The sequence below is a fragment of the Erythranthe guttata genome, chromosome 14 (assembly GCF_056151865.1).
Source record: "Erythranthe guttata isolate IM_541 chromosome 14, IM_541, whole genome shotgun sequence".
Lineage (NCBI taxonomy): Eukaryota > Viridiplantae > Streptophyta > Magnoliopsida > Lamiales > Phrymaceae > Erythranthe > Erythranthe guttata.
The window spans coordinates 20,168,845-20,193,001 of NC_142546.1; the positions used below are offsets into that span (position 1 = coordinate 20,168,845).

The following is a 24,157-nucleotide window of genomic DNA, read 5'->3' on the forward strand; positions in this document are numbered from 1 at the left end:
ACGTGTTATTATTGTTTTTCAAGGATGCAAAGTGCCGAATGACTCAATTTCAAGTATGCATAATGTAGACCAGTTTTAAATAAATAATTTGAGAAAACCCCTTTATTATTAGGTTAGGTGATTAACAGAAGTAATCTAATTTCTCACCTAAATTCTCTATGCCGTTTTTCTCTTCTCTTCAATCTGAAATTTCTATCTTTTACTGTCTTGTCTTCTTCTCTCTTCTCTCTCCCGCTTTAAGAATCTGAGGGGCCAAAATGATGTTGTTGTGACGTCGGAGTCACTGAGCTTGGGGTCGTACAACGGGAACGACATATCCATGATATGAGACGGGCGAATACGGCGACGGAGGGGCGCACAATGGAGGTGAAATCAAGGCGACGACCCCCTTTCTTTCCGCTGACCAGAGTTCTGAACACCGCCGGCGTTACTCAGTCGTTGATGCGGGGTGGTGGTCTAGGTATAGTTGCAGGGTTTGGCGGTGGCGTAGGCGGTGGTCTAGGTGGTGGTGGATATTTTTGGAGGAGGTGATGGTGGTAGTGACGCTGATGGGGGTGCAACTGTAGGGCCGAGTGGTGTTAACAAGGCTGATGGTTGAGTAATGGTGGCAAATCTAGGATTTTAGTGCGAAGGACAGCGCGGGCGGAGGAATTTGTGGAGGTTAATCGACTACGTGCAGCAGTCGATTAAGGTTAACCGACTGCATTTTTTTAATTCATTTTTGGATTTTTTTTATTGATTTTTTTTTTTGTCATATGTAGTTGAATTTAGGGCATATTGGTGGTGTATTTTTGTGTCCATCATCCGATTTGTATACATCAATTTTTTTTTGTATATATGTTGTTTTGTAAAAACGTTGATCTTTCTTTTATTTTTGTTGTGTTCTGTTATTTTTGAGGTTGGTTGTTTGAATTTCTTTTTTATATAAAATTAAAAAGTATAATAAAATAATAATAAAAAATATAAAAGAAAATATTTAAAACAACAAAAGAAAAATGAAAATGGGGGTGGAAGTAGTGGGAAGAAGATAGTGAAAGGGCAATTTATGATTAGAGAAAAAGTGAAAAGAGTATGGGTTTATCTAAAATAGTGAATTATGAATTGGGTCTCTTTCTATTAATGAAAGGTTTGAGGGGGTTTTCTCAAAGAACCCTTAATTTTTAATATGAAAAATACGACAGTCAAGTCCTTAAGTGTGATGTCTGCCGTTTTCTAATATGTGGTACTCTCATGGTTCACCGGAACGATAGCAGCCGAAGCGAAGGCTACTGCGAAAACGTTCTGGATGATACCAACCGATGTATTATTAGAAAGGGTAAACTACAACCACCTCTCTGAGGTATGTCAATTTACGAAAAAAAACCCCATTTGTTTAAATAATTACATCTACCCCTCAACTATGTATTATTAGATTTCGTGGAATGTGCTCTAGTTTGTACTCGTTTTGTGTAAAAATACAGTTTCTGATGTACCACAATCTGGTATATACAAGCCAAAAAACACATATTAATGATCATCTTGCTTCAAAATGTGAAGTTCAAATAGAATAAAACGGGTACAAAAGTGATAATATTCCATATAATCTTGAATATTTCACTAAATTTGAAACCACAAGAGTGGACGTGTAAGAAGATTTATAGTTGAGGGGATGGTTGTAATTGCCCAAACAAGAAGGGAATTTTTGTAATTTAACCCCCTTGTGGTTTGGACATTTTGCACATGACTCCCTTATGGTATGAATTTAGTCACATAACCCCCTTGTGTTTTTGATATTTTGCACATGACCCCCTTATGGTATGAATTTAGGCACATAACCTCCTCGTGGTTTTGAAATTTTGCACATGACCCCCTTATGGTATGAAATTAGCACATAACCCCCTTGAATAGAAAACTGGAAAAGACTAAATTACCCCTATCAAGTCAAAAGTTCTTGTTTGATTTAAAAATAATTATTCTATAAAATGAAAAGCTTAATGTAATTTTTTGTAAAATGAGAAATATAATATATTATTGTGTTTTTTTCTATTTTACCGCACATATATTTCTTTTATTTTTTTAAATATAATTTTCATTTCAACTTTAGAGAAATAATTTTTTTAGATTTTTCCAAAAGAATTAAAAAAACTAAAGACTTTGTTTCTTAAAGAAATTAAAGTTCGATAACAACTATAATATAATATATTATATAGAAAATAATAATATAATAATCATAATTAATGATAATGTTAAAGATTTTCAAATTGATTTTTAAAATTGAATAAATTGTCAATCGTACAATAACTAGTATTTTGTATCTTTTGTGCAGTCCCTAAAAAAAAAAAATTGTGCAGTAAAAAAAAACACACAATAATATATTAATTTCTCATTTTACAAAAAAATACATTAAACTTTTCATTTTATAGAATAATTATTTTTAAATTAAAACAAGAATTTTTTGACTTGATATGGATAATTTAGTCTTTTCCAGTTTTCTATTCAAGGGGGTTATGTGCTAATTTCATACCATAAGGGGGTTATGTGCAAAATTTCAAAACCACAAGGGGATTATGTGCCTAATTTCATACCATAAGGGGGTCATGTGCAAAATGTCAAAACCACATGGGGGTTATGTGCCTAAATTCATACAATAGTGGGGTCATGTGCAAAATGTCCAAACAAAGAGGGGGTTAAGTGCTATTTACCCTATATATATATATAAAATACCCTATTTGTTTTTTAGCATACTCAATTATATTATTTAAGTCCACTTATTTTTAGTTCACTTATTCAAAACCCTCATCACTTAGAAGTCGATTGTGTAATTTTGATAATCTATTTGATGTTCACGTTTATTGGATTTCCATAGTATAATAGTTTTTGCGATTCGTTTTGGTATTATCTTTTGAAAGTGGAGGAAAAAAAATTTCATAGCAGATTTTCATCTTAAATTTTTCATAGCAAATTTTAATCTTAAATTTTTCATAGCAATTTTTTTTCGTGAACACTGCCCCCAAACCCTCGATATGTTTAAGTCCACCCTCACAAGAATCCCCGACCTCGCCATTAGCTCTAAGCAAGGGCATAACTTGTCCATCGATTGGGCCGTCACCGGTTGGCGGATCAGCTTTGAAGAATTGAACTAGCGGTTTTCGATTTCACTGCTCATTAAAAAATCACTTTCTCCTTATATAAAGAACTAATATTGTACTCGGCAAAATCATTAAATTTCTCGTTCTTGCCCCTTGCCTTGGAAATGTAGGAGCTAAAATAGGGTCGTTTGGGGTTCGTTTAATACTTTTCATTATTGTTTTTAAAATTAATATGTGTTCGTTTAGTTTTTCAAATTTCAGTCCAAAATCTTTTGGTAATTGCTTTTGAAAAATTACTCTTTCCTTCCAAACGCAATTTGATCGAAGCCGTTGAAACAAAATTCCACCACGGTCAAGATCCGTTTACATTTTCGGTTTCTCTCCGACACTACAATCAAAAGAAATCATCCCAGCCGTTGAAAAAGAACTCCTTCTCTGAACGGTCAAGATTATGTCGTCATGATTACAACGGTAAAGCAAACGCCGAAAGGAAGGAAAAATATACAGAGAAGGTCAAAGGTCAATTTCTCCACACTTGAAATACACAGAGTGAATCAGCGTCTCCATTTATACTCCCAACTCCAATAAACTTGTTTAATTATTCAATTTTAGAATAAGAGCTCGCGATCTAGGGTTTTAGCTGTTCGTCGAGAGAGAGAGAGAGAGAGAGAGAGAGAGAGAGAGAGAGAGAGAGAGAGAGAGAGAGAGAGAGAGAGAGAGAGAGAGAGAGGATGGCGAATCAGTACGCAGATCAGGTCACCGCATCTCAGGTAATATTTGCATGTTTCTGCACAAGCGTGAGCTCTGCTTCTCATGTAGTTCTTCTCTTTATAAAATTGATTTGTGGTTTTTGTATTAGGTCGGCTCATACTTCGTTCAGCAATACTACTTTGAGATTTTTCAACAGAGTCCGGATTATATGCACAAGTTTTACAATGATTCAAGTTCTATGATTAGAGTTGATGGAGAAACCAGCCATTCTGCAACCGATATAGTGGTAACGACATTTTATATGACTTCTGATTTTGTTTATTTTTCTTAATTTGGACTTGAGATGGGATTTTGTAATGATTCCTTTCTATAGATAAGGTGATTTTGTTGTGATTGATGACTTTGATAAGACTGTGACATAGAGAAGGGCATGGTTTTGAAGTTTAAGTAGGAGCTGTTAGAGAATCCTAGTTTTTGACCGAGTCGGTCGAAGTTTATTCCACAATTAGTGGTTTTTTTTTATTTGCTGTAGTCGTTCTTTCTTTTGTTTAAGGAATAAAAAGTCGAGCGTTGAAATTAAAGAATAACCGTTTCCCGATTGTTATTATGACTGTGCAGAAAATCTTGAAATCCCTAGCCAATTTCAAATTGGATCTTTTGGGAATTTTGTAGCGAGTGATTTGGGAAGATGAAATTAGGGATGTTATACATTCTCTTATTGTTGCCTTTGACTTGACTGAATTGAAGAAAAATCATGATATGGAAGCTTAATCTTAAACCATGTTGAAAGCGGTACACGTATATCACATTGCGCAGCTTTCCATTTTAAAATTGTTAAACTACTAAAAAGTTTCAATTATGGCCGTTAGGAACTGTAAAGTTTAATGTTGGAATAATATAAAGAACTTAAGACTTACCGCTTACGATTATGCATGTTTCTATTTGTCACAGGAGTGAATTTTTAAAATATAGACACAAAAGTTTAGATAGAATGGCAATCGATATCTCTCTGCTTAAACCATTACGTAGAAGTGGGTGAAATTCTTTCGTCGTTCTTATTTTTGGCAAATAGCTTTGAAACTTGGAGACATAATATTTGCAATTTCCATTTTCTTCAGGGCCAATATCTGAATATTGTGCTACCTGGTTTTGATATGTTTTTTGTTATATTGATCAAACGCATAAAATCAGCCCTGATAAAACGCATGTCTTTGATGCAGAAAATTCATCAGCTACTCATGTCACAAAATTTCACTATGATTGAGATTAAGACAATAAATTCCCTCGACTCGTGGAGTGGAGGTGTCCTTGTAGTTGTTTCTGGCCTTGTCAAGTCAAGAGATTTCGACTCTTGGAGGAAATTTGTGCAGACCTTTTTCCTTGCTCCACAAGACAAAGGCTATTTTGTTCTGAATGATGTGTTCCATTTTGCTGATGATGAGGTGGCAGCTCCATTAGCAGCAAAGGAACAAAATGTTGATTACCAGCCAACTATTTCTACTCATCTTCCTAATCCGACAGGTATAGTTGACTTGTCTAATTATCTTATCATATGTTTTAAATACTCAATATTGCTTCTTTTCTAGAGCTCGAAGTAACCCTACCAGTAAAGGGCTCACCACTCATGCAAAAGAGTCATTAGTATATATTCGCCATCAACCTTTGGTAATAGTTTGGACTATAATCTTAAGGCATTATTCGACCGGATATCATCTACTGTTTTATCAAATTCATTGTCAACAACTATTACACACAGTTTCATCAATCCACCAATTTTCTCTGGTATCAAATTTATAAATGCAAATTTTTTGGCTAAACTAGGATTGAAATCTCTAATCAATTATCAGAATTTACACAGACCAAGTGTTACTGATGTATATAAAGGTCAAATCTTAGATTTTAACAATATTTTGAAAATCTCTAAAACTAGGTGTAATATTTTGTTATATGCAGTCTAAGTCGTCCAGTTTATCTTGTTAGTAGCTGAGATATTTCTTTCATGCGTAGATTATATATTTGTATTTGATGATCATGAAAGTCTAAGTTCGGTCTGAGACTCAATATTTTAGTTTATATATCAGTCTTTTGATTTTGCGGAGTTCTAGATTATTTCCAGATCTTTAATATGTCCGGTCTGTTAGGATTATTAGTTTATGCTACTGTTGCTACACAATAGTTTATTAAGGATATTAAAATGCCAAGTTGCCATTTAGTACCTTTTTGTTGTCATCAGGCTAAAATAATTTGTTCTTAACAGTATCCGACTATGCACTGGAGGAGGATGAAGGGGAGTATCTTAACTCTGTTCATACTGAAGGAGATGAGCCAGTTCAAGAGTACAGTTACCAAGAGCATCTTCAGCAGGATCTCGAGCCAGAGCCTGAGTTCGAGCCTGAGGCAGAGGTTGAAAAAACCGAGGATGGAACTCCTTTTGAAGAATCAAGACACTTGCTTCAAAGTACGGTAACTACTTCGCATGAACCTGAGCGTTCTGTGGACGAACCAGTTGGGGAACCTGAGAAGTTCACCTATGCTTCTATAGTAAGTATCATTTTCCGGTTGAGCTATTTAAAAAAAATATAATTTTACAAATTATTACGTCATGTTAATTTTTCTTAATATGTAATGCCAATCATGCAACTTATAGTATCCTACATAGTAGCAAGGTAGCTCGAGTTTTGCAGCATTGCTTGGTCGCATGATGCATGATACGAATGAATTTAGTGAGGGAGAAGATAAGTGATCTGTCAAGTACTTGATTAACATTAGCTCAGATTTTTTATTTTGTTTGGCTATATCTCCTATACATAAATATGAAAGATATTGATGTTACAACTGCGTCTAATGACTCTACACTTGAATTCAGCGAGTATTGATGTACATATGTTTGTAGTTTCTTCGAAGCTTATTTATCTACTATGTGTTGATTTCCTTCATCCTCCCCATTATTTCCTCGATTGTAAGATTTGTATGGTACATTTTCTCTGGACATGTTATTTCCAACACGTGCCGCAAAAGCTCCACTGTAGCTCTGTGAAACTTGTCATCATATTTTCAACTTCCATCTTTCAAGATAACTGCAATGAGGACCTCTTTTTCTGTTCATAATTTTTCTGTGGTATCTCTGCTTGGTCTCATGGTTGTCTGTTTCAACCTTTTGGCAATCACAGTTAAGGGCTAAAGGTAAAACTCCACCATCGATAAGTTCTCAACCAGCTTTAGCCCAGAGACAACCGGCTGCAGGGAACTATGTTCCAGTTTCACAGCCTTCCGTGAACCAGTCTATCCCAAATCTACCAAATTCCGGTGTGGATTCTGGTGAAGAAGCCTTTTCATTACAGGAAGGTAAAGGCTGCCAATATTTCTCTTGGTGAAATACCTCTGTTGTGAGCTTAATATTTGACTATAGGATTATGCTTATCAAAAGTACTTTCAAAAGCCAAATATTCCTGTGCTATATGCCATTTAAACAGCAAATATGTCTACATGTATTTGCTGGTGATAACTTTCGACGAATGTTTTGTGTTAGTATGATAAGATAATAGTATCAAGTCAATATTTAATGGGTATTTCTGCTCTGAGTGTTTTGTTTATTTATCTGTGCTTTTGTTCTCTACAAAACATTCATTGGTTGATGATTATTAGCTAGGCATTATGATTAATATTGTTAGTTTATCCTCTCTCACTTTTAGTTATTCTTTGGTTCAATCTGCTTGACTCCATCAACTATTTTTTTCTCAGGAGAATCAAAATCCGTCTATGTGAGGAACTTGCCTTCGACGGTGACAAGTTTTGATATTCAGCAAGAGTTTGAGAATTTTGGGAGAATTAAATACGATGGAGTCTTCTTGAGGAATCGCATGGTGCATTTCCCTTCTAATTGTCTAATCCAGTATTTGGTATTTATATATTTGTCTGTCTGAATCTGCTTATGTTGGACAGGATACTGGTGTCTGCTATGCCTTTGTCGAGTTTGAAGATGTTCAGGGTGTGCGAAATGCAATCAAGGTTTGATTTTATTTTTTCCCATTTTCTGATTTTTCAGAAGGTTTTAGGGAGTGTGCAGTGATCTAGGTGGAGCTGTTTCGTTATATGCGTTTTCACGGAATTTAGCAGCTAGAAGTCCGTGTTTGACTATATTTATGTTATCCGTCATTAGATGAGTTTGTTTGGTGTGTCTATCGTGCATCTCACAAAAAGAATCCGGTGCCATTAGTTATTTTATAGTTTTGTATGTGTATTAATATTTTTGCTAACCACCTTAGCGTGGATAGGGTTTCCGTAGCTTGGTTAGAATGTTTGAATTGCAGAATATTGTGATTCGTCCATGGTCGTGAGTTGTCCGTATCTATGTGTAGATGACTATTAGAGGATGTACTGGTTGCTTCCATTTTAACTTACCGCTACTTTCTATTTGCTATTTTTCTGTAATTTGTGAAAAATTAACCGACATATCGGATTATACTGAGTGTAATTTGGGAAAAAATAAGCAACATATCGGTTTATACTGAGTGCTCTGATTAATTCGAATTAATGGTGTGCATTTGGTTTTTTATCTTATTATTTTTTTTGTCCTTTTTAGGCTTCTCCAATTCAACTGGCTGGAAAGAAAGTTTACATTGAGGAGCGAAGACCTAACAGTAGTGCTTCCCGTGGCGGAAGTATGAATTTTTTACCTTATTTTTTACTATATTTTATAAGTTGGATTTGCCAAAATTTGCTTTTGGTGTCCTGTGAAGTTGTTGATATCCCAACTGTTCACTTATTTTTACATTCAACGCTGTCAGGCTGTATTTGTCCTGAAATTCCAATTTAAGGGGCACCTCCGGCCTTTCTCTACAAATAAATTTTGGTGCTTCCGATATTTTAGAACATTAAACACCCCCCGAAAGACAGCCTGGATCATAAATTTTAAATTCTTTTTGGTCTTCAAAATGATTATTGTTCTTTGCTGACACGTAATTGCCTCTTTGTTGTTTAATCAGGAACCGGGGGAAGAGGTAGAGGGGGGCGTGGTGGAAGGACTTCTTTTGGGAGGTGAACGAAATGACAGTGACAGCAAAAGAATTAGAACCACCGTTTTCTGCCGCACTTGATGTTCTATTTACTCATGTAACCATAACTTTTAAGTTATAGCAGAAGCAAGTGCTTCTCTATGTCCTTTTCTTTTCATATGAAAACTTCAAATGAGGGACCTTTTTTTCTGAGTGATTTTGGGTTCAATTTTACTTGTTTGATCTGTTATGCTCTCTCCCTATTGGTCGCTTTTCATCTTCCAATTTGCGGTGGGCTTACCTCTATTTTGTACCAGTGTTGTTCATGAAATATTTATGCGATGATATATCGATAAACGGGAAACACTTCCCAGAATTTTGACATTCTGTTATATTCTTCATATTATTTCTTCGTAACTAATGTTGTCTTCAGCGATTCTATTCTGATGATTTTCAGTCCAGAATCAATCGGATAATTGACTTCGTAGCTTTGTATGAACAAAAAATGGATGCATGCACAGTACTGGTAAGTATTAATGCTTACATGTCTCAATCAATTTACAATGTTTATCAGTTTCATTCGAAGCGGTTTAACACTTTCTATTCACATCTCACACTATTGTTTCATTAAAACTTGTATATATTACTTAATAGAATTCCACAAAAATATTAACAATATTCAATTCCTAGTTTACGAGATTTACTGTTTGGTGTGTATATATCCCAACCTCTTAACAAGCATGAAGATGTTCTCTCCACGGAAGTAATTGATATAAAAGTTGGATGGTATTAAACATCCACCCTTCTCATTTTCTACGTAAACTAGGTATAATATTGTATACTCCTCCCCCCCTACAGTATCACACTAAACAGTTGCAGAAGCCACAATTCCATGGTGGTAGACTGGCGTCACTAGGTGTGAATTAGCTACTGCACTTTCTTCTTCCTCATCTTCGATATCCCACAGGAAATTAGCATAGGCTGCATGTACGTGGCTGATAATAATAAGAGAAAAACATTTGAGAATGAGTTTAGATATGATGGAATTTTAGAGATAGAAATGGTGATGTATTATGACGTTTAATTGCGCGTGCGAGCGCGTGTGTGTTTGTGGTTGTGTGTGGTGATTTAAGAGTTTGTGTTTTCTGTAAACCTGTCTTCTGACGAAGCTTGAAGTGCTCGTTTGAAGTATAATGCAGCTCTGTCTTTATCATGGTGCAGCTCCCAAATCAGTTTGGCGTATTGACACAGAATCTCACCATCTCTAGGGTCTGCTAAGATGGCCCGGGAATAGTACTGTTCGGCTCCCTCAAGGTCTCTCCTTTCCTGCCAATTAATTTATGAATATATCTTTCTATCGGCGCAACTTCTTTTTTCTTTTTCTTTGATTTTTTTAGGAGACGCAAATTACGATAGAAACAAATTGGCGTGTTGGAGTTGAGAGACTTACAAGATACAAAAACTCGGCGTAGTTTCTCAGAAACAATGGATTGCCTGGATTCTCCTCCAACATACTTTTGTAGTGTTCTTCAATGCCCACGCCGTGGCTCTCCCCACCATCCCTACTGAAATCAACCGGCCTCAAAGCTCCTCCTCCGCCTCCACCACCGCCATTGCTGCCGCCACTATCAACAAACGCTATTCCGGGGAACCCGAGTCCCATCGCAAGGTACATCTTTCCCTCGCTTTGAAATCCCGTACCAGTGTAAGAATTCATCTTCATTATCGCATCTTCGAAAGCAAAGTTTGCAGCCATGTATGCATTGACATCTTCCACTTCTAGCTCCTCTTCTTCTTCCTCCTCCTCCTCGTCATCACTGTAACAATCTTCCATAGTTGTCCCTACATGGTGGCGCGAGAAAGACGGGATCGCCTCCAAAGTGCTGCACTTAGGTTTCCGCGCGAACTTCTTGGAGTAGGCGTTAGATAAACTGAATTCATCAAGGTTACAATACGAGTCCATAGCCAATTCATCCAAATTCCCTTCCGATTGAACCCTTCGAAATCCATTTTCCGCACTCGAGCCTTTGATTTCAGCCACAGATGGAGATTGCAATGATGTAGACCTGGTGATAATTTGAGATACCCCATTGTTAGCACATGCTAGTTTGCCGCAATTCTGATGAACAGACGAAGAAGACGAAGGGTGTTTCGGGGCAGGGCTTTCTTGGAGAGATGAAAGAAGAGATCCAAGAAGTGGAGTAGAAGAGCTCCTAATTAGCATCATCTTTTCTTTTCTTTTCTTTTTTTTTCGATTTGAAAAGATTTTGAATAATTATGAGGAGATGATTGGGAGAAGATATGGAGTGTTTATATATAGAAAGTAAGAGGGAGGATATTGGTGGAGGTATATTTATTGACCTCAAATAATAAAAGTGGATATATTTGTATGGAGGGGAATGAAGCAAAATCTGGATTTTGCAGAAAAAGATCAGGGCATATGCTCCGTTGGTTAAATGGAGGAAAAAAGATTTAGGAAGTTGAATAATGGATACAAATTGACCACCCACTTTATTGTAGGGGCCAAAATGGCGAAACCGGGGGGCGGGTTTCTCTGTGTCGTGAATCTGGTTTGTCTACTTGCATGGAAGGTGTGACTCAACACGTTTTGTGAATTTAACATATGCCTTCCCTTTTTGGTGTTTTTTTTCTTCTTTTTTTGGGGTTATTTCTGCTGAGCCGTACACGTGTTCCGTGATTTCCTTTGGCTTATATTGCTTTTCCTCCGCTTCATTTATCTGAAATGATTTTTACGGGAAAATTGTGTTTTTCATCCCTGAAGTTTGCACCGATTTAACATTTGGTCTCCCTGTGTTTACAAAAAACTCATTTGGTTCCTCATGTTTGAATAATTTAACGGTTTTGGTCATTTTCGTCAATTTACCGTTAGTCTCTGTGCTGAGTCATTGATTGATGGGCAAACACTTGATTCTGTTAGTTTTGACGTAAAATTGACCGAAAGGACCAAGTGTTGAATTTTTGAAACATGAGGGATTAACTGTGTTTTTTTGTGAACAAGAGGGTCCAATTGTGAAATCAATGCTACTGTGAGGAACACGAACTGTATTTTTCCGGATTGGGATTTTACCGAACGGGATTAATTTTATGAATGTTGTTCGTTCAAAAAATTGGGATCTCTCTAAAAAACTTAAAACCCCCACCTAACTTCACAAACACGCCCCTATTGGCAGGGTCAGTTCTGAGGGGAGGCGAAGTAGGCGCCTAGGGCACGATTGGTTTACCAGAGTGCTAACCACTCGGGCAAAGTTACTTATGCAATACTAATCCTAACTATAAATATATAAATATAAGTAACACTGTAAAATGATTATAATAATTGTATAACTAATGTTTAATAAATTATAATTGTCATGTTCACTATCATTAATATTAAAAATCTCCACTAATAACAAATGCATATATATTTAATTTTGAAAAATATAAAAATTTATGATTTAATTAAAAAGAAAGATTGAATTTTGATTTTTTTTTAAATTTTGAAAAACTTCTCAATTATTATTTTCACTTATAAATACCTCTAATCTAATCTTCACAACTTTCATTTTATTTAGTTTATGACTCAATGTCTTAATCGTTTCATTTTTTTCTAAAATTTTTTAGTGTTTAAATTCTTCTTTTTTTATGTAAATTTGAATTTAAAGTTAATCTCAAGTTTTTTCAAAAGCAAAAAAAAAAAAAAAAAAAAAAATTGGAAAACTGGTTTGGACCCAGACCCGCCTTCCCATGGGTCGGTTTCGGGTTCCCTAAAAGTCGGAACTGGACCCGGCGGGTCGGACCCGGAACCGGACCCGACCTTCCCGGTGGCCGCGTCTACCATCCAGTATCACGACGTTCCTAAATTAAATTGGATATATTAGATAGCGAAAGCACAAATTATAAAAATATATAAAACACGTATTAAAAACAAACTTACATATTCATCCTAAACATATATCACTATATGCGACTTGAACCAACGCACAAACTCCAAAATTTCCGGCCCTTCCTCGCATGGACCTTCCAAATACGGCGGACCATCCAAAATTGAAAAATTTACGCAACGACCACTTTTACGTGCCGGCTGACTACCATCATAATCATTACTGCCGTCATCATTAGCCACCATCTCATCGTCGTCATCGTCGTCATTAGCCACCATCTCATCGTCATCATCGGACGCATACTGCAACGGAATATGGACATGACCAAACTTGAAGACCATCGGCAATAGGTACAGAAGGCTCGACTCCGGCTGCAATAGCTTCTTCTCTCGCTCTCTTCGCTTCTTCTCTTGCCGTCACTTTCCTTCTACGACCGGTTGCAAGAACTCTCCGATCTCAGATTGTTCGACTTCCCACCCAAAACTTTCATCAAACTCTTACCTTTCCCGCAACTTGACTTATTAAACTTTTCCTCTACCTCCGGCCATCTATAATTTAACATAAAAACATAATTAGTATTAATTAAAAAAAAAAGAATTAATTTAAGTTCTCGCGTGAAAACGAGCGAGGAGATTTATTTTCGTCATGTGCAGGCACGTGAGGACAATAGACCCACTCGCGTATTTTCACACGAGCAACAAATAATAAGGAATTTTTTTTTAAAAAAATTAATAAAAATAAATAGAGCTCGTGTGATTTTAGGCGAGCTCGATGAAATCAGCTCGCGTTGTTTTACACGAGCACAACCCCCCTGTTCGCCTAATAACACATGAACTCTATTGTTTTTATTTTTTTTCAATCAAAACATACGAATATTTTCAAATAAAAAAATAAATAAATAAAACATACATTCATCTTCTCGCGTAGTTCTACACGAGTAACTCCACTCTACTCGTGTAGAATCACGCGAGTACTACCAGATAGGGGTGGGAACGAGCCGAGCTCGAGCCGAGCTCGGCTCTTTTGGCCAGCTCGAGCTCGAGCTCGAGTCCATGTTGCCGAGCTCGAGCTCGAGCTCATCGAGCCAAATTTATTTGGCTCGAGATCGAGCTCGAGCTCGAGCTTATTTAATATATTCTTTTTTTTTTTATTATTTAATTTTTTTATTAAAATCATTTTATTTTTTATTAAAAATTATTCATAGGAAAATAACAAAAAAATTATAAAATAAATAATGAAATCTAGTTATATATATTTTTTATTTTTTCTAGTATTATTATTATTATAATATTTTATATTATTATAAATTATTTAAGTAATATAGATTTGTTTCTATTTAAATACTAGATATATTTATTATTATAGACTATTTACTATTTAGTTAATAATAATAATAATAATAATAATAAGAATAAGAATTATATATATATATATATATATATATATATATATATATATATATATATATATATATATATATATATATATATATATATATATATATATATATATATATAAAAAGAAAAAAAAAAAAAAGAAGGCAGCAGCTCGCGAGCTGCCGAACAACTAATTTTGGGCTCGACCTCGACCTCGTCCGAAGCTCGAGCTCGAGCTCGAAAAACCCGAGCTCGAGTTCGAGTTTTTTTTGAGCCGGCTCGTCGAGTTCGCGAGCCGGCTCGGCTCGTTTACCACCCCTACTACCAGATGCTTTGTTTTACAAAAAAAAATCCAATAATCGTACTCTACGTAACGAAACAATAAAAACTATAGAAATTACCTTTGATCTGTTGTCGTTTTGATCGGGATCTGAAATCGAACACTAAAAGCTTTGTGAGAATACTTACCTTTTAGTTTTTAAAAATAATAAAAGAAAAATGCTTGCAAGTTTAAATGGTGCATGCACAAATTATTTCAGATCGGTGGATCAACCTGAATTTTTGAGCCCAAAAGTATAAACCAGTTTCACTTAAAAGGCCCATCCGACGGAAGATATTGTTTTAAGTGGGGCCCACAGCTTCAATGGAAGTTTAGGAGACTTTGTCGGTTGCGGTCCCCGCACCTTGTCTGCTTGTCTGTTGGCATAAAGTCTAATTTGTCCGCATTACCTATTCAGGCTATTCTAGACGACTCTTTCATTCAACTGCATCATTAAATAATAAATACTAATTCCATTTTTTTCTACTGTTGCTTAAATATCAATATTTCTTAAATTCTTATTATTCTATATAAAGATTTAAGAAAAATCGTGTAATATTGCTTTTTATTATCGCCCTCTTCTTATAATTCTTTTATACAAATCAGTCCTCTAAATTTAAAATTCTTGCTCCACTAGTGCTTGAGCTTGTGCAGGACTGTTGAAATCTTGCGAAAAATCTTTTATTCTTTATTTGTTTAGTTTTATTAAGCGCTCGAGGAATCATCTAGCCCATTCTATTGATAAAAACTTCGGGGAACTCCCATTGAAGTTGGTGAAAATTGCCTAATGAAATTCTTTGATTTCTCAAAAAAAGAAAAAAGAAAACGAGGACGAGCTTGTTAATTTTTCCATCTTTTTTTCTTTATTTGTTTTGATAGTGAATTATTAGTTTTTGATTGGTGAGTGTAATCCAATAATGTCATTACAATCTAAAGTACTTTTACTTGAAATGATAGAACAAAATATATTCTAAAATGAGAGGAGAAAAATATATATATTTTGACTTACTTTATATTGAGAGATAATTATATATATTCAATAAACTTATAAATATAAGAAAGTATTTAGAGGATGATTGTTGATTTGATGTGTGTACAATGGAATCAAGTTGGCCACTAGTTGCAATGAATTTATGAATGTAGTGAGGTTGAGATATTGAAATTATAATAAATAAATCATTTTATTTATTAATATTGTAATTAAAATATTATACATGAAATGAAATATAAATATGAGATCACCGTACGAAATGTTTACTAAACGATTTTTCTTCAAAATCAAAGGTTTGAATAATTAGTAACGGTTATATCTTAAAAGAAGTCAAAAGGTTTACTAAACGATTATAATTTTTTTTTCTTCAAAATTGAAATATTGAATAATTAATAACAATTATATTATTACTAAAAACATTTATTTTTTGTTCATAAAAAAAAAAAAAAAGCAACCAATTATTTTAATATTAACAAAATATAATAAACATCGAAATCAAATCACGTCAGTTCAGTTACAAAAGGGAAGGGCAAAAAGGAAAGTCAAAACAAAGCAGAGCAAAGTTGATTTCTTTGTTTCTTAGTAGATAATTCATCAATGTTTTGTTTACTGTTCGAGGCGCACAAATCCGACAAATTCATCGTCAACACCAACACCAACACCAACATCAACATCCTTCTTTCCCCCACACTTTCCTCTTCTTGATTTTCATCCCACCACTATTTCCATAACTTTTTGTTTCAAAAAAGATTGAATCTTTGATGCGCAATACGGTTCATTCCGGCGGGTCATTGTCAGCTTTGTCTAGAGAGGAGAACGCCGCGATGGCGGCAATTTCCTCGTCGGAGGATTCTTCTTCATACCCGGATGATGATTCTGAGCTGGGCCTTGGATTGACTCTCGGTCGCGGTGGTGGAAAGCCGGCGGCGGCGGCGGGCGGCGGAGGTGGTTCTTGGGATCAGTATGCTAGAATCTTGACTGCTAAAGCCCCATCTTCATCATCTTCATCATCTTCTTCACCCCCAGCCCCTTGTGCTGTCAGGTGATTCCACTTTCTAATTTACCTTTTTTTATTTTTGGGTGATAAATAATTTATTCAAGTATTAACAATTATATCATAAAAGTTTAATTGAATAATGTTTTTATATATTATTATGCTTGTAAATGATTGTTATGCAATTAAATTTCTGCAATTTTAACTCTCATTTTGTAATTGTTGTTTGACAATTTTGCTTCAATTTGTGTTTTTTTTTTTTGAGGAAGCTTTAATATTGTTTCAATAGTTAGTTAGCTTTAATTAGGTTTCGAAACCAATAAGTTCGTTAACTCGATTTTATCACATCATGGGATCGTTGATTTATTACATCGTTACACAACTGAAGTTAGTGATCGGCTGATCGCCAAAATTATTTTGTATTTATCGATTATTGTTTCTCGAACAACTATAGTACCACTTAAACGTTTTTTTTTTTTTTTTTTTTTTTTTGTTTCCGTTATGCTATTTATTATAGTAGTCAGGTTCGTGGATGGCCTCCGATCGCGACTCACAGGATGAACAGCTTAGTAAACCACACAAAATCGCCAATCACCGAAGAAAGTGCGTCGAACGTTGATAATAAATGTAAAAACACAACTGTTGCAATGGATAAGATCAATTATAGAAGCAGCTATACGATTAAAAATGTTTCATCGGAAAGAGGGCCGGCTCTCAAGACATCGTTGTTCGTGAAGGTAAACAAGGATGGGGTCTCGATTGGAAGAAAGATCGATCTGCATGCCCATAACTGCTACGAGACTTTAGGTCAAGCGCTGGATCACATGTTCACACTCGACGCATCAGCTTGTGCAACAAGACGTAATTTTTTCTGGCCTCTCGTTTTATATGTCGTGGTTAATTAATTAATTGGATCTTATTAGATGTTTGGTTTGTGCAATAAATCTTCAGCCCGGCCAAAATTTTCGCTCGTTTTTGTTTTCGAGAATTGTGCAGTGGAAACCCCCTAGTCTAACTATATATACAATCGGACCCTAATTACAATGCAAGTATCTTATATTGACTAATCCCTTTAGGCCTTGTTTGGTTTAATTAAATAATTGGACTTTGTTTGATGTTTGGTACCCCCAATAACCTGCTGGGTCGACCCGTAAATATTATGTAATCATGGGCTTATCTTGCCTTCCAGTGAGCTTTTTTATTGGACGTCCCGGGATCCAATAAAATAATTGTGTTTTCATTAGATTATTTAATCTTATCTTGGCAACCAAACGAGGCCTTAGTGCAAATAAAATGAAGATGGGAATTTTGTCTAATATAAATTTTTTTTTTCTTGTCAAGTTTTTTGTTCCAAATTCCGATTTTTTAAGTAGATTTTTAATTAGTCAAGTGATGGTTGCTCACATGCTTGCTGATTCGATATTTTGATTGGCTAATGACAATTTTGGCGTGATTTAATTAGGATCGAATGTTGAGGAGCAAGTTGTAATAGGTGGTAGAGGACGACATATGAGATTGTTGGATGGTTCATCGGACTTTGTTCTCACTTATGAAGATAAAGACGGAGACTGGATGCTCGTTGGAGATGTTCCTTGGGAGTACGTCATTTTTCTTTCTTGCTAAATTAAACCCCGTTTATGAATTTCATTACCTTTTTTAGTGACAGTTGCGTATATTTTGATTTGTAACAGGATGTTTCTGAGCTCAGTGAGAAGACTTCGTATCAGGAGAACAGCCGATGCTAACGGACTTGGTACGTGTGTTCTTCATTTTGTTAATCTCTCGTTACAAACTCGATATCTTAATTATATTTGCATGCCCTTTATTTTTAATTTTTTTTATTTATTTTTCTCCTTGCAGCTCCAAGATCTCGTGGAATGAACCGAGAGTGTTAATACTTAATAATTGCCCCATATAGATAATAATCTAAAATATACGCCGAAACGAGCCTAGCTCGGAATCATCACAGATGAAATAGAGATGCTTGCTATATATATATATTACAGATGACATTTGTCGAGGCAAATATCACTCAGTGGTTGTACATATCGATATCATACTTAAAAACTGCAGCACATCACCCTTTTTCGTTTTGCTGCAACACGAACTGGTAATGAAATTTATATGTTTAATGAATTTATTTCACCGTTTTTTGTATCTGAGGCCGTCGATGCATCCCAATTTACGTACAAGGAAAAAATAATATAAAATAAAAAAATTATTACATTCTTCTAGTTACAAAATATATAAACCATCGACAGAAGGCCGTTTAATGTACAGGTGACGTGCTAAACACGGGCTTATTGTCTTTGTTATTACTAGTAATATTCACTTCACTGTAATAACTGCTGTTGCTACTACTTTTCCTCCGAGGCTTCGCCTCACCGAGCATAGTCAGAACATCTCTCATCGAAGGTCGGTCTTTCGGACTCTTTGCGGTACAAAGAACTGCTATTCTCAGTACCAAGAGCATCTCTTCTTGCACGTGTTTGATATTTCCGAGGTTTTTGTCCAAAGCTTCTTCCAAAGGTTTGTTCTCTCTCATCTTCTGTCTTATCCATTCCACAATATCTACGCATTCTCCGAACTCACGTTCCAACGGCCTCTTCCCCGTTACAAGTTCCATTAGTACCACTCCGTAGCTGTATATATCGCTCTTCTCGTCAACTTTCAGCGCATAACCGTACTCTGTCGAGAAAATTTACGTAAATACCCTTCCCCGAAAAATACGTTATTTTTTTTAAAATAGTAAGAGAAACTAAGAAAAGTAAACTCACCCGGGGCTATGTAGCCATAAGAGCCTGCAACCATGGAAACTGTCTCGTCCTTCTTCATCATCATCTTCGCCAAACCGAAATCAGCGATTCTTGCCTCCATTTTCTCGTCTAGTAATATATTATTCGACTTCACATCCCGGTGGATCACGGGTGGATGACAGTCGTGGTGCAGGTAAGCCAGCCCCTGCGCAACTCCAACGGCTATATTGTACCTCGAAACCCAATCCACAAGCAACCGCCCCGTTTTATGCAGAGCCTCTCCAAGATTCCCGTTTTCCATGAACTCGTATATTATCATCGAATCGGTGTCGTTGTGAAGAAAACCCACGAGCCTCACAATATTCCGGTGCCTCAAACGTGACAGCAAATTCACCTCCCCCACAAGATCATGATTATCACCTCGTCCTCCCGTTTCGAGATCAATTCTTGATCGCCATAACTTCTTCACTGCAACGGTTTTGTTTATTCTCTGTATTTCGGCTTTGTAGACGGTTCCAGTGGCCCCTGTTCCAATCACGTTCGATTCCTTGATACAAGATAGAATTTCGTTGGTATTAAAACCGAGCCTCTGGAATGCCATCAATCTCCACGGCCAATCCCCGTTTCCCGTTTTTTCTTCGAAGCAATTACCGTTTCGCCACCTCATGTACATCGACCGAGCTCCCACACCTGCTATCACTAGAGCTACGAGCGTGGAAATTCCGATTATGAACCCTCCTATTACATGTTTTGCATGGAGATTCTGTTCTTGTGATGTATAAGCTGCTGCTGCATTAGTGTGTGAGCAAGGTGGAAGCACACTGCCACCACATAGGCCGGGGTTTCCGACGAGATCTTCCGGATTGATCGTTCGGAGGATTCCGTTCGACGGAACGGGGCCCACGAGGTTGTTGTAAGAAACGTTGATCGTTTCCAAAGCCGGAGAATTGCCGAAGTTTTCTGGGATTCCTCCTGTAAGAGAGTTGTTGGATAGATCCAAGACAGCCAATGTGGGCATTGTTGCGATTTGTTTCGGGATGGGCCCGCTTAGTTTGTTGCTCCTGAGATTGAGGGTGACCATTCTCCCGCAAGAGGCGACGCTCAACGGAATATTCCCGAAGATGCCGTTTGAGGAGAGATCCAGCGAGGCGAGCGAAGGGCAGTCTTGGAATTGATCCGGGATTTCTCCAGTCAATTGATTTCCCGAGGCGGCGAAGTTTTGGAGAGTCGGAATTGAGAGAATCGAAGAAGGGAGGGATGATTGGAGTTTGTTTTTCGATACGTCGATGAAGGAGAGAGAAGTGGAGGAAGAGAGATCGCTCGGTATTTGTCCTGTTAAAGTGTTGTTTGACAACTCAAGCCTTTGTAGTTTCGGTAGTTTTCCGAAACCGACCGGAATCGAGCCGGAAAGACGGTTATTATGAATTCTGACTCGAACGAGCGATTCACATTTGGACAAACTTTCCGGGATTGGACCGGAGAAGTTGTTGTTGAACAGGATGAGCTTAGTGAGGGTCCCGTTTTCGCAGAGAGAAGTCGGAATCGGACCCGCGAATGAATTCGAAGAGACGTCGAGCCATTGAAGAGGCGAAAAACGGCCCAAATCGCTCGGCAAGGATCCTGTAAACTTGTTGTTCCAAAGCTCGAGCACTTCCAGCTGAGCCAATCCTCCAATGCCAGGAGGAACCGAGCCCGACAGATTATTCGACATGAGATTCAACAGCTGAAGATTCTCGATTCCGCCAATCTCCGACGGAATTTCGCCGGACAACATGTTATCGGACAGATCAAGAAACCGCAGCATACTCATGTTGCAGATTTCTCGAGGAATGTCTCCCTCGAGTTTGTTCTGGTACAAGAAAACCGTACTCAGCTTCTTCAGTTTTCCAAGCTCGGCAGGAATTTTCCCGCCAATATTTGCTATCGCCAGGTCCAAATACTCGAGGTTCGTGAGATTCCCTATCTCCGACGGAATTCCGCCCTCGAACGAATTGTACCCGAAAATAACCGTCTCCAGCGACGCCAATTCGCCGATTTCCGCCGGTAATTCGCCGGTGAGATTATTCCCCGAAAGCCCGAGGAATTTCAGCCTCGTGAGACTCCTGTAAGCTTTCGGAATGGATCCTTCGAAGAAATTCCCCCTGAGATCGAGGCTTTCGAGCAGGGTGGCGTTGGCCAGATCGCCGGGGAGTTGGCCGGAGAAATTGTTGCCGGAGGCGTTGACAGCTGTAAGCTCCGGCGACATTCCGAATCCGACGGGGAATTCATCGGTGAAGAAGTTCTGGCTGAGATCGACAGTTCTGAGTGCGGTGAGATTGGATAGCGATTTGGGGAGTGGGAGTGAGAATTGATTGCAGCATAAATTGAGTGAAGTTAGGGTTTGTAATTGTTGAATTTCGTCGGTGATTTTGCCGGAGAGATTCATGTGAGAGAGATCGAGGGTTTCGATTAGGCCATTGTTTGAGCTGCATTGCACTCCTCTCCACCTGCAGTACTCCGGCGATTGTAATTTCCAGTCATTGAGATTATCCAACGGATCGATCAGCGTCGATTTTATCGATAGGAGAATCGATAATTGATCGTTCGATTCGCCGAATACCGAGCAAATGTACGAGAGGAAGAAGAAGAAGAAGAAGAAAAGGAGGGATAATTTGTTTTTGAACTTCATATTAACTTTTTTTTTTTTTTACTTCCTTAGTTTTGTAGCATTGTGGTGGTGGACCGGCGGCGGCGGTGGTGGTGGAGCAGCAAATAATGGTGACGTGGACGGTGGGGTAGCGGCGGAGAAGTAATGGAGTGGAGTAAGATGGAAAGATTGAATGGCAGTGTTACAATGCGAGTAATTTGTATGGTGATTTTTCAATTATTAATTAATTAATTAATTAATTGATTAATTAGTAAATATGATTACAGAAGAGGTCGTGAGATCTTGGGAAGTGTAATTAGCTGTGAAAACTCTTACAGTGACAGCAAATATTTGGCTTTTATTGAAATCTAGTCCGACATCAAACATGGATGGAATGTGTTGCTTTGAATTTCATCATCTTTTTAATTTAATTTTATTTTATTTAATTTAATTTAATTTCCCCTAATGATTGGCAGTCAAAACTTGAATATATACCATTAATTTTACTTCTTTGTAAAGGATGGAACTGTAAATTTTAATATATTTTTTATTTCTTCAACCAAAAGACAAAGACATTTTCAATTTTCTTGTATTTAAAACTTCAAAGGATAAATTTAAATATACTAGTACTTCACCCGTGCGATGCACGGTGCGATGCACGGGAATCAATTACAAATGAAATTAAATGAACATGATTTATCTTTTGATCCTGATGCAAAGTTGTAAGATATGAAGTGCAATTAAATATTACATAGATAAATATGCAACCCACAAGACCAAAAACTAATAACATCATTTATATCAAATGACACAAATATTTCCCGTAATGCAATCGACACGTGAATCTTATGCAAAATAACTAACTTTAGTAATGAACTTGATAGCAGATAATTCAAGCAAAATAACATATAGGTTTATCATTAACCACGTTGAATCAGCGATACCACTACTTAAACAAAAATTACAACTCTTGGACAATTGCTAACACTAACACTAACACTAATCGTAATCATAATCCTAATATTAATACTAATACTAATACTAATCATAATACTAATACTAATACTAATACTAATACTAATACTAATACATAATATTAATGTTAATGATGATGCTAGAGTTAATGCTAACACTAATACTAATACTAATATAACACTAATAGTAACACTAAGACTAATATTATAATACTAAGATTAATATTAAGACTAATATTAATACTAATACTAATACTAATACTAATACTAATATTAATACTAATACTAATACTAATACTAATACTGATACTAATACTAATGTTAATGCTAATGCTAATGTCAATGCTAGTGCTGATGCCAATGCCAATGTCAATGCCAACGCCAACGCCAACGCCAAACACTAACACTAATGTTAACACTAATGCTAATGCTAATACTAATACTAATGCTAACACTGACACTGACACCAACACTAACACTAACACTAACCTAACAAACACTAATACTAACACTAACATGAATACTCACATTAATACCAATACGAAGATCAATACGCATATCAATATGAATACCAATATCAATACTAATACAAATACAAATACAAATACAAATACAAATAACAATACCAATATCAGTACTAATACTAAAGTATTCCATGCCATATAGTAATATATCTTCAAATTCATGTTTATAAATGTAAAAAAATATATAATAGTTTTTAAAATTGGGAATAGCACTTAACCCCTATGTGGTTTCCCAGTTTTGCATTTTACCCCCTCTAGTATCAATTTAAGTATTTTACCCCCTTGTGGTTGTCAATGTGTAGCGGCCGTTTAAGAATCTGTTAAAACTAACGGAGAGTGCAGCTCAATCTCCCAAATTGAGTGCATTTCACTCGCTCAGTCCCTAAACAGGTAATTTTTAGATTAAGGGACCAAATTGAAAACAATGTTGAAACTAAAGTGGTTAAATTGAAACGTTTTAAAACTTAATTAAAATCCTTTCTTTCTTCAGAAGATTCGCCGCACGCACACACACCCCCAACCTTTCACCTTATCCTCCGGCGACGCCAACATTCACACACGCCCCCTCAATCTTTCTTCTTTCCTTCAGAAAATTCGCCGCACACCAACCTCCGCAAATCTCATTTGAGGGATGTATTTCTCCTTATCCTCTCCGATTCAACTCTTCAAAGCCGAATCCCAATTTGCAGGTTCAAGTACGGAAAATGGAGAAAGAAAATGGTGATTAGCCTCTGACGACGTTAACAATTGAAAGGAGAAGAATGGAATGAATGATTGTTGTGGAGATAAGACAGTGGAAGGAAAGAGGTAGTGGAGGATGTGAACGGAGAAGAAGGGAAGGGATTGTGAACGCCTAAACGGAGAAGATGATGATTAGGATTCAGGTTTTCAAGAAAGTCTGAAAATTTGTAGTTTAGGCCTATGGATTTGGGTTATTTATAAT

General features: G+C 36.5%; 4 protein-coding genes across 4 annotated transcripts; 2 read left to right on the plus strand and 2 right to left on the minus strand.

The window, feature by feature from the left end:
• Positions 1 to 3,297: 3,297 nt before the first annotated feature.
• Positions 3,298 to 9,157, plus strand: LOC105950189 (nuclear transport factor 2). Its single transcript, XM_088814640.1, has 9 exons — positions 3,298 to 3,838; positions 3,928 to 4,065; positions 5,000 to 5,300; positions 6,037 to 6,320; positions 6,950 to 7,124; positions 7,521 to 7,642; positions 7,722 to 7,787; positions 8,362 to 8,440; positions 8,765 to 9,157. The coding sequence occupies exons 1-9, from the start codon at positions 3,800 to 3,802 to the stop codon at positions 8,818 to 8,820; spliced, it is 1,260 nt and encodes a 419-aa protein (XP_088670766.1). The 5' UTR covers positions 3,298 to 3,799; the 3' UTR covers positions 8,821 to 9,157.
• Positions 9,158 to 9,395: 238 nt separating this feature from the next.
• LOC105950190 (uncharacterized) lies at positions 9,396 to 11,366 on the minus strand. The gene is made up of 3 exons (XM_012973522.2): positions 10,224 to 11,366; positions 9,927 to 10,099; positions 9,396 to 9,768 (listed from the first exon to the last, which is right to left on the minus strand). The coding sequence occupies exons 1-3, from the start codon at positions 10,998 to 11,000 to the stop codon at positions 9,639 to 9,641; spliced, it is 1,080 nt and encodes a 359-aa protein (XP_012828976.1). The 5' UTR covers positions 11,001 to 11,366; the 3' UTR covers positions 9,396 to 9,638.
• A 4,565-nt stretch (positions 11,367 to 15,931) lies between these two features.
• Positions 15,932 to 18,491, plus strand: LOC105950192 (auxin-responsive protein IAA12). Its single transcript, XM_012973525.2, has 5 exons — positions 15,932 to 16,382; positions 16,852 to 17,195; positions 17,797 to 17,932; positions 18,026 to 18,087; positions 18,195 to 18,491. Exons 1-5 carry the CDS (start codon positions 16,102 to 16,104, stop codon positions 18,227 to 18,229), a joined length of 858 nt encoding a protein of 285 aa, XP_012828979.2. The 5' UTR covers positions 15,932 to 16,101; the 3' UTR covers positions 18,230 to 18,491.
• Positions 18,443 to 22,040, minus strand: LOC105950121 (uncharacterized). The gene is made up of 2 exons (XM_012973439.2): positions 19,112 to 22,040; positions 18,443 to 19,022 (listed from the first exon to the last, which is right to left on the minus strand). Exons 1-2 carry the CDS (start codon positions 21,756 to 21,758, stop codon positions 18,604 to 18,606), a joined length of 3,066 nt encoding a protein of 1,021 aa, XP_012828893.2. The 5' UTR covers positions 21,759 to 22,040; the 3' UTR covers positions 18,443 to 18,603.
• Between the last annotated feature and the right edge of the window lie 2,117 nt (positions 22,041 to 24,157).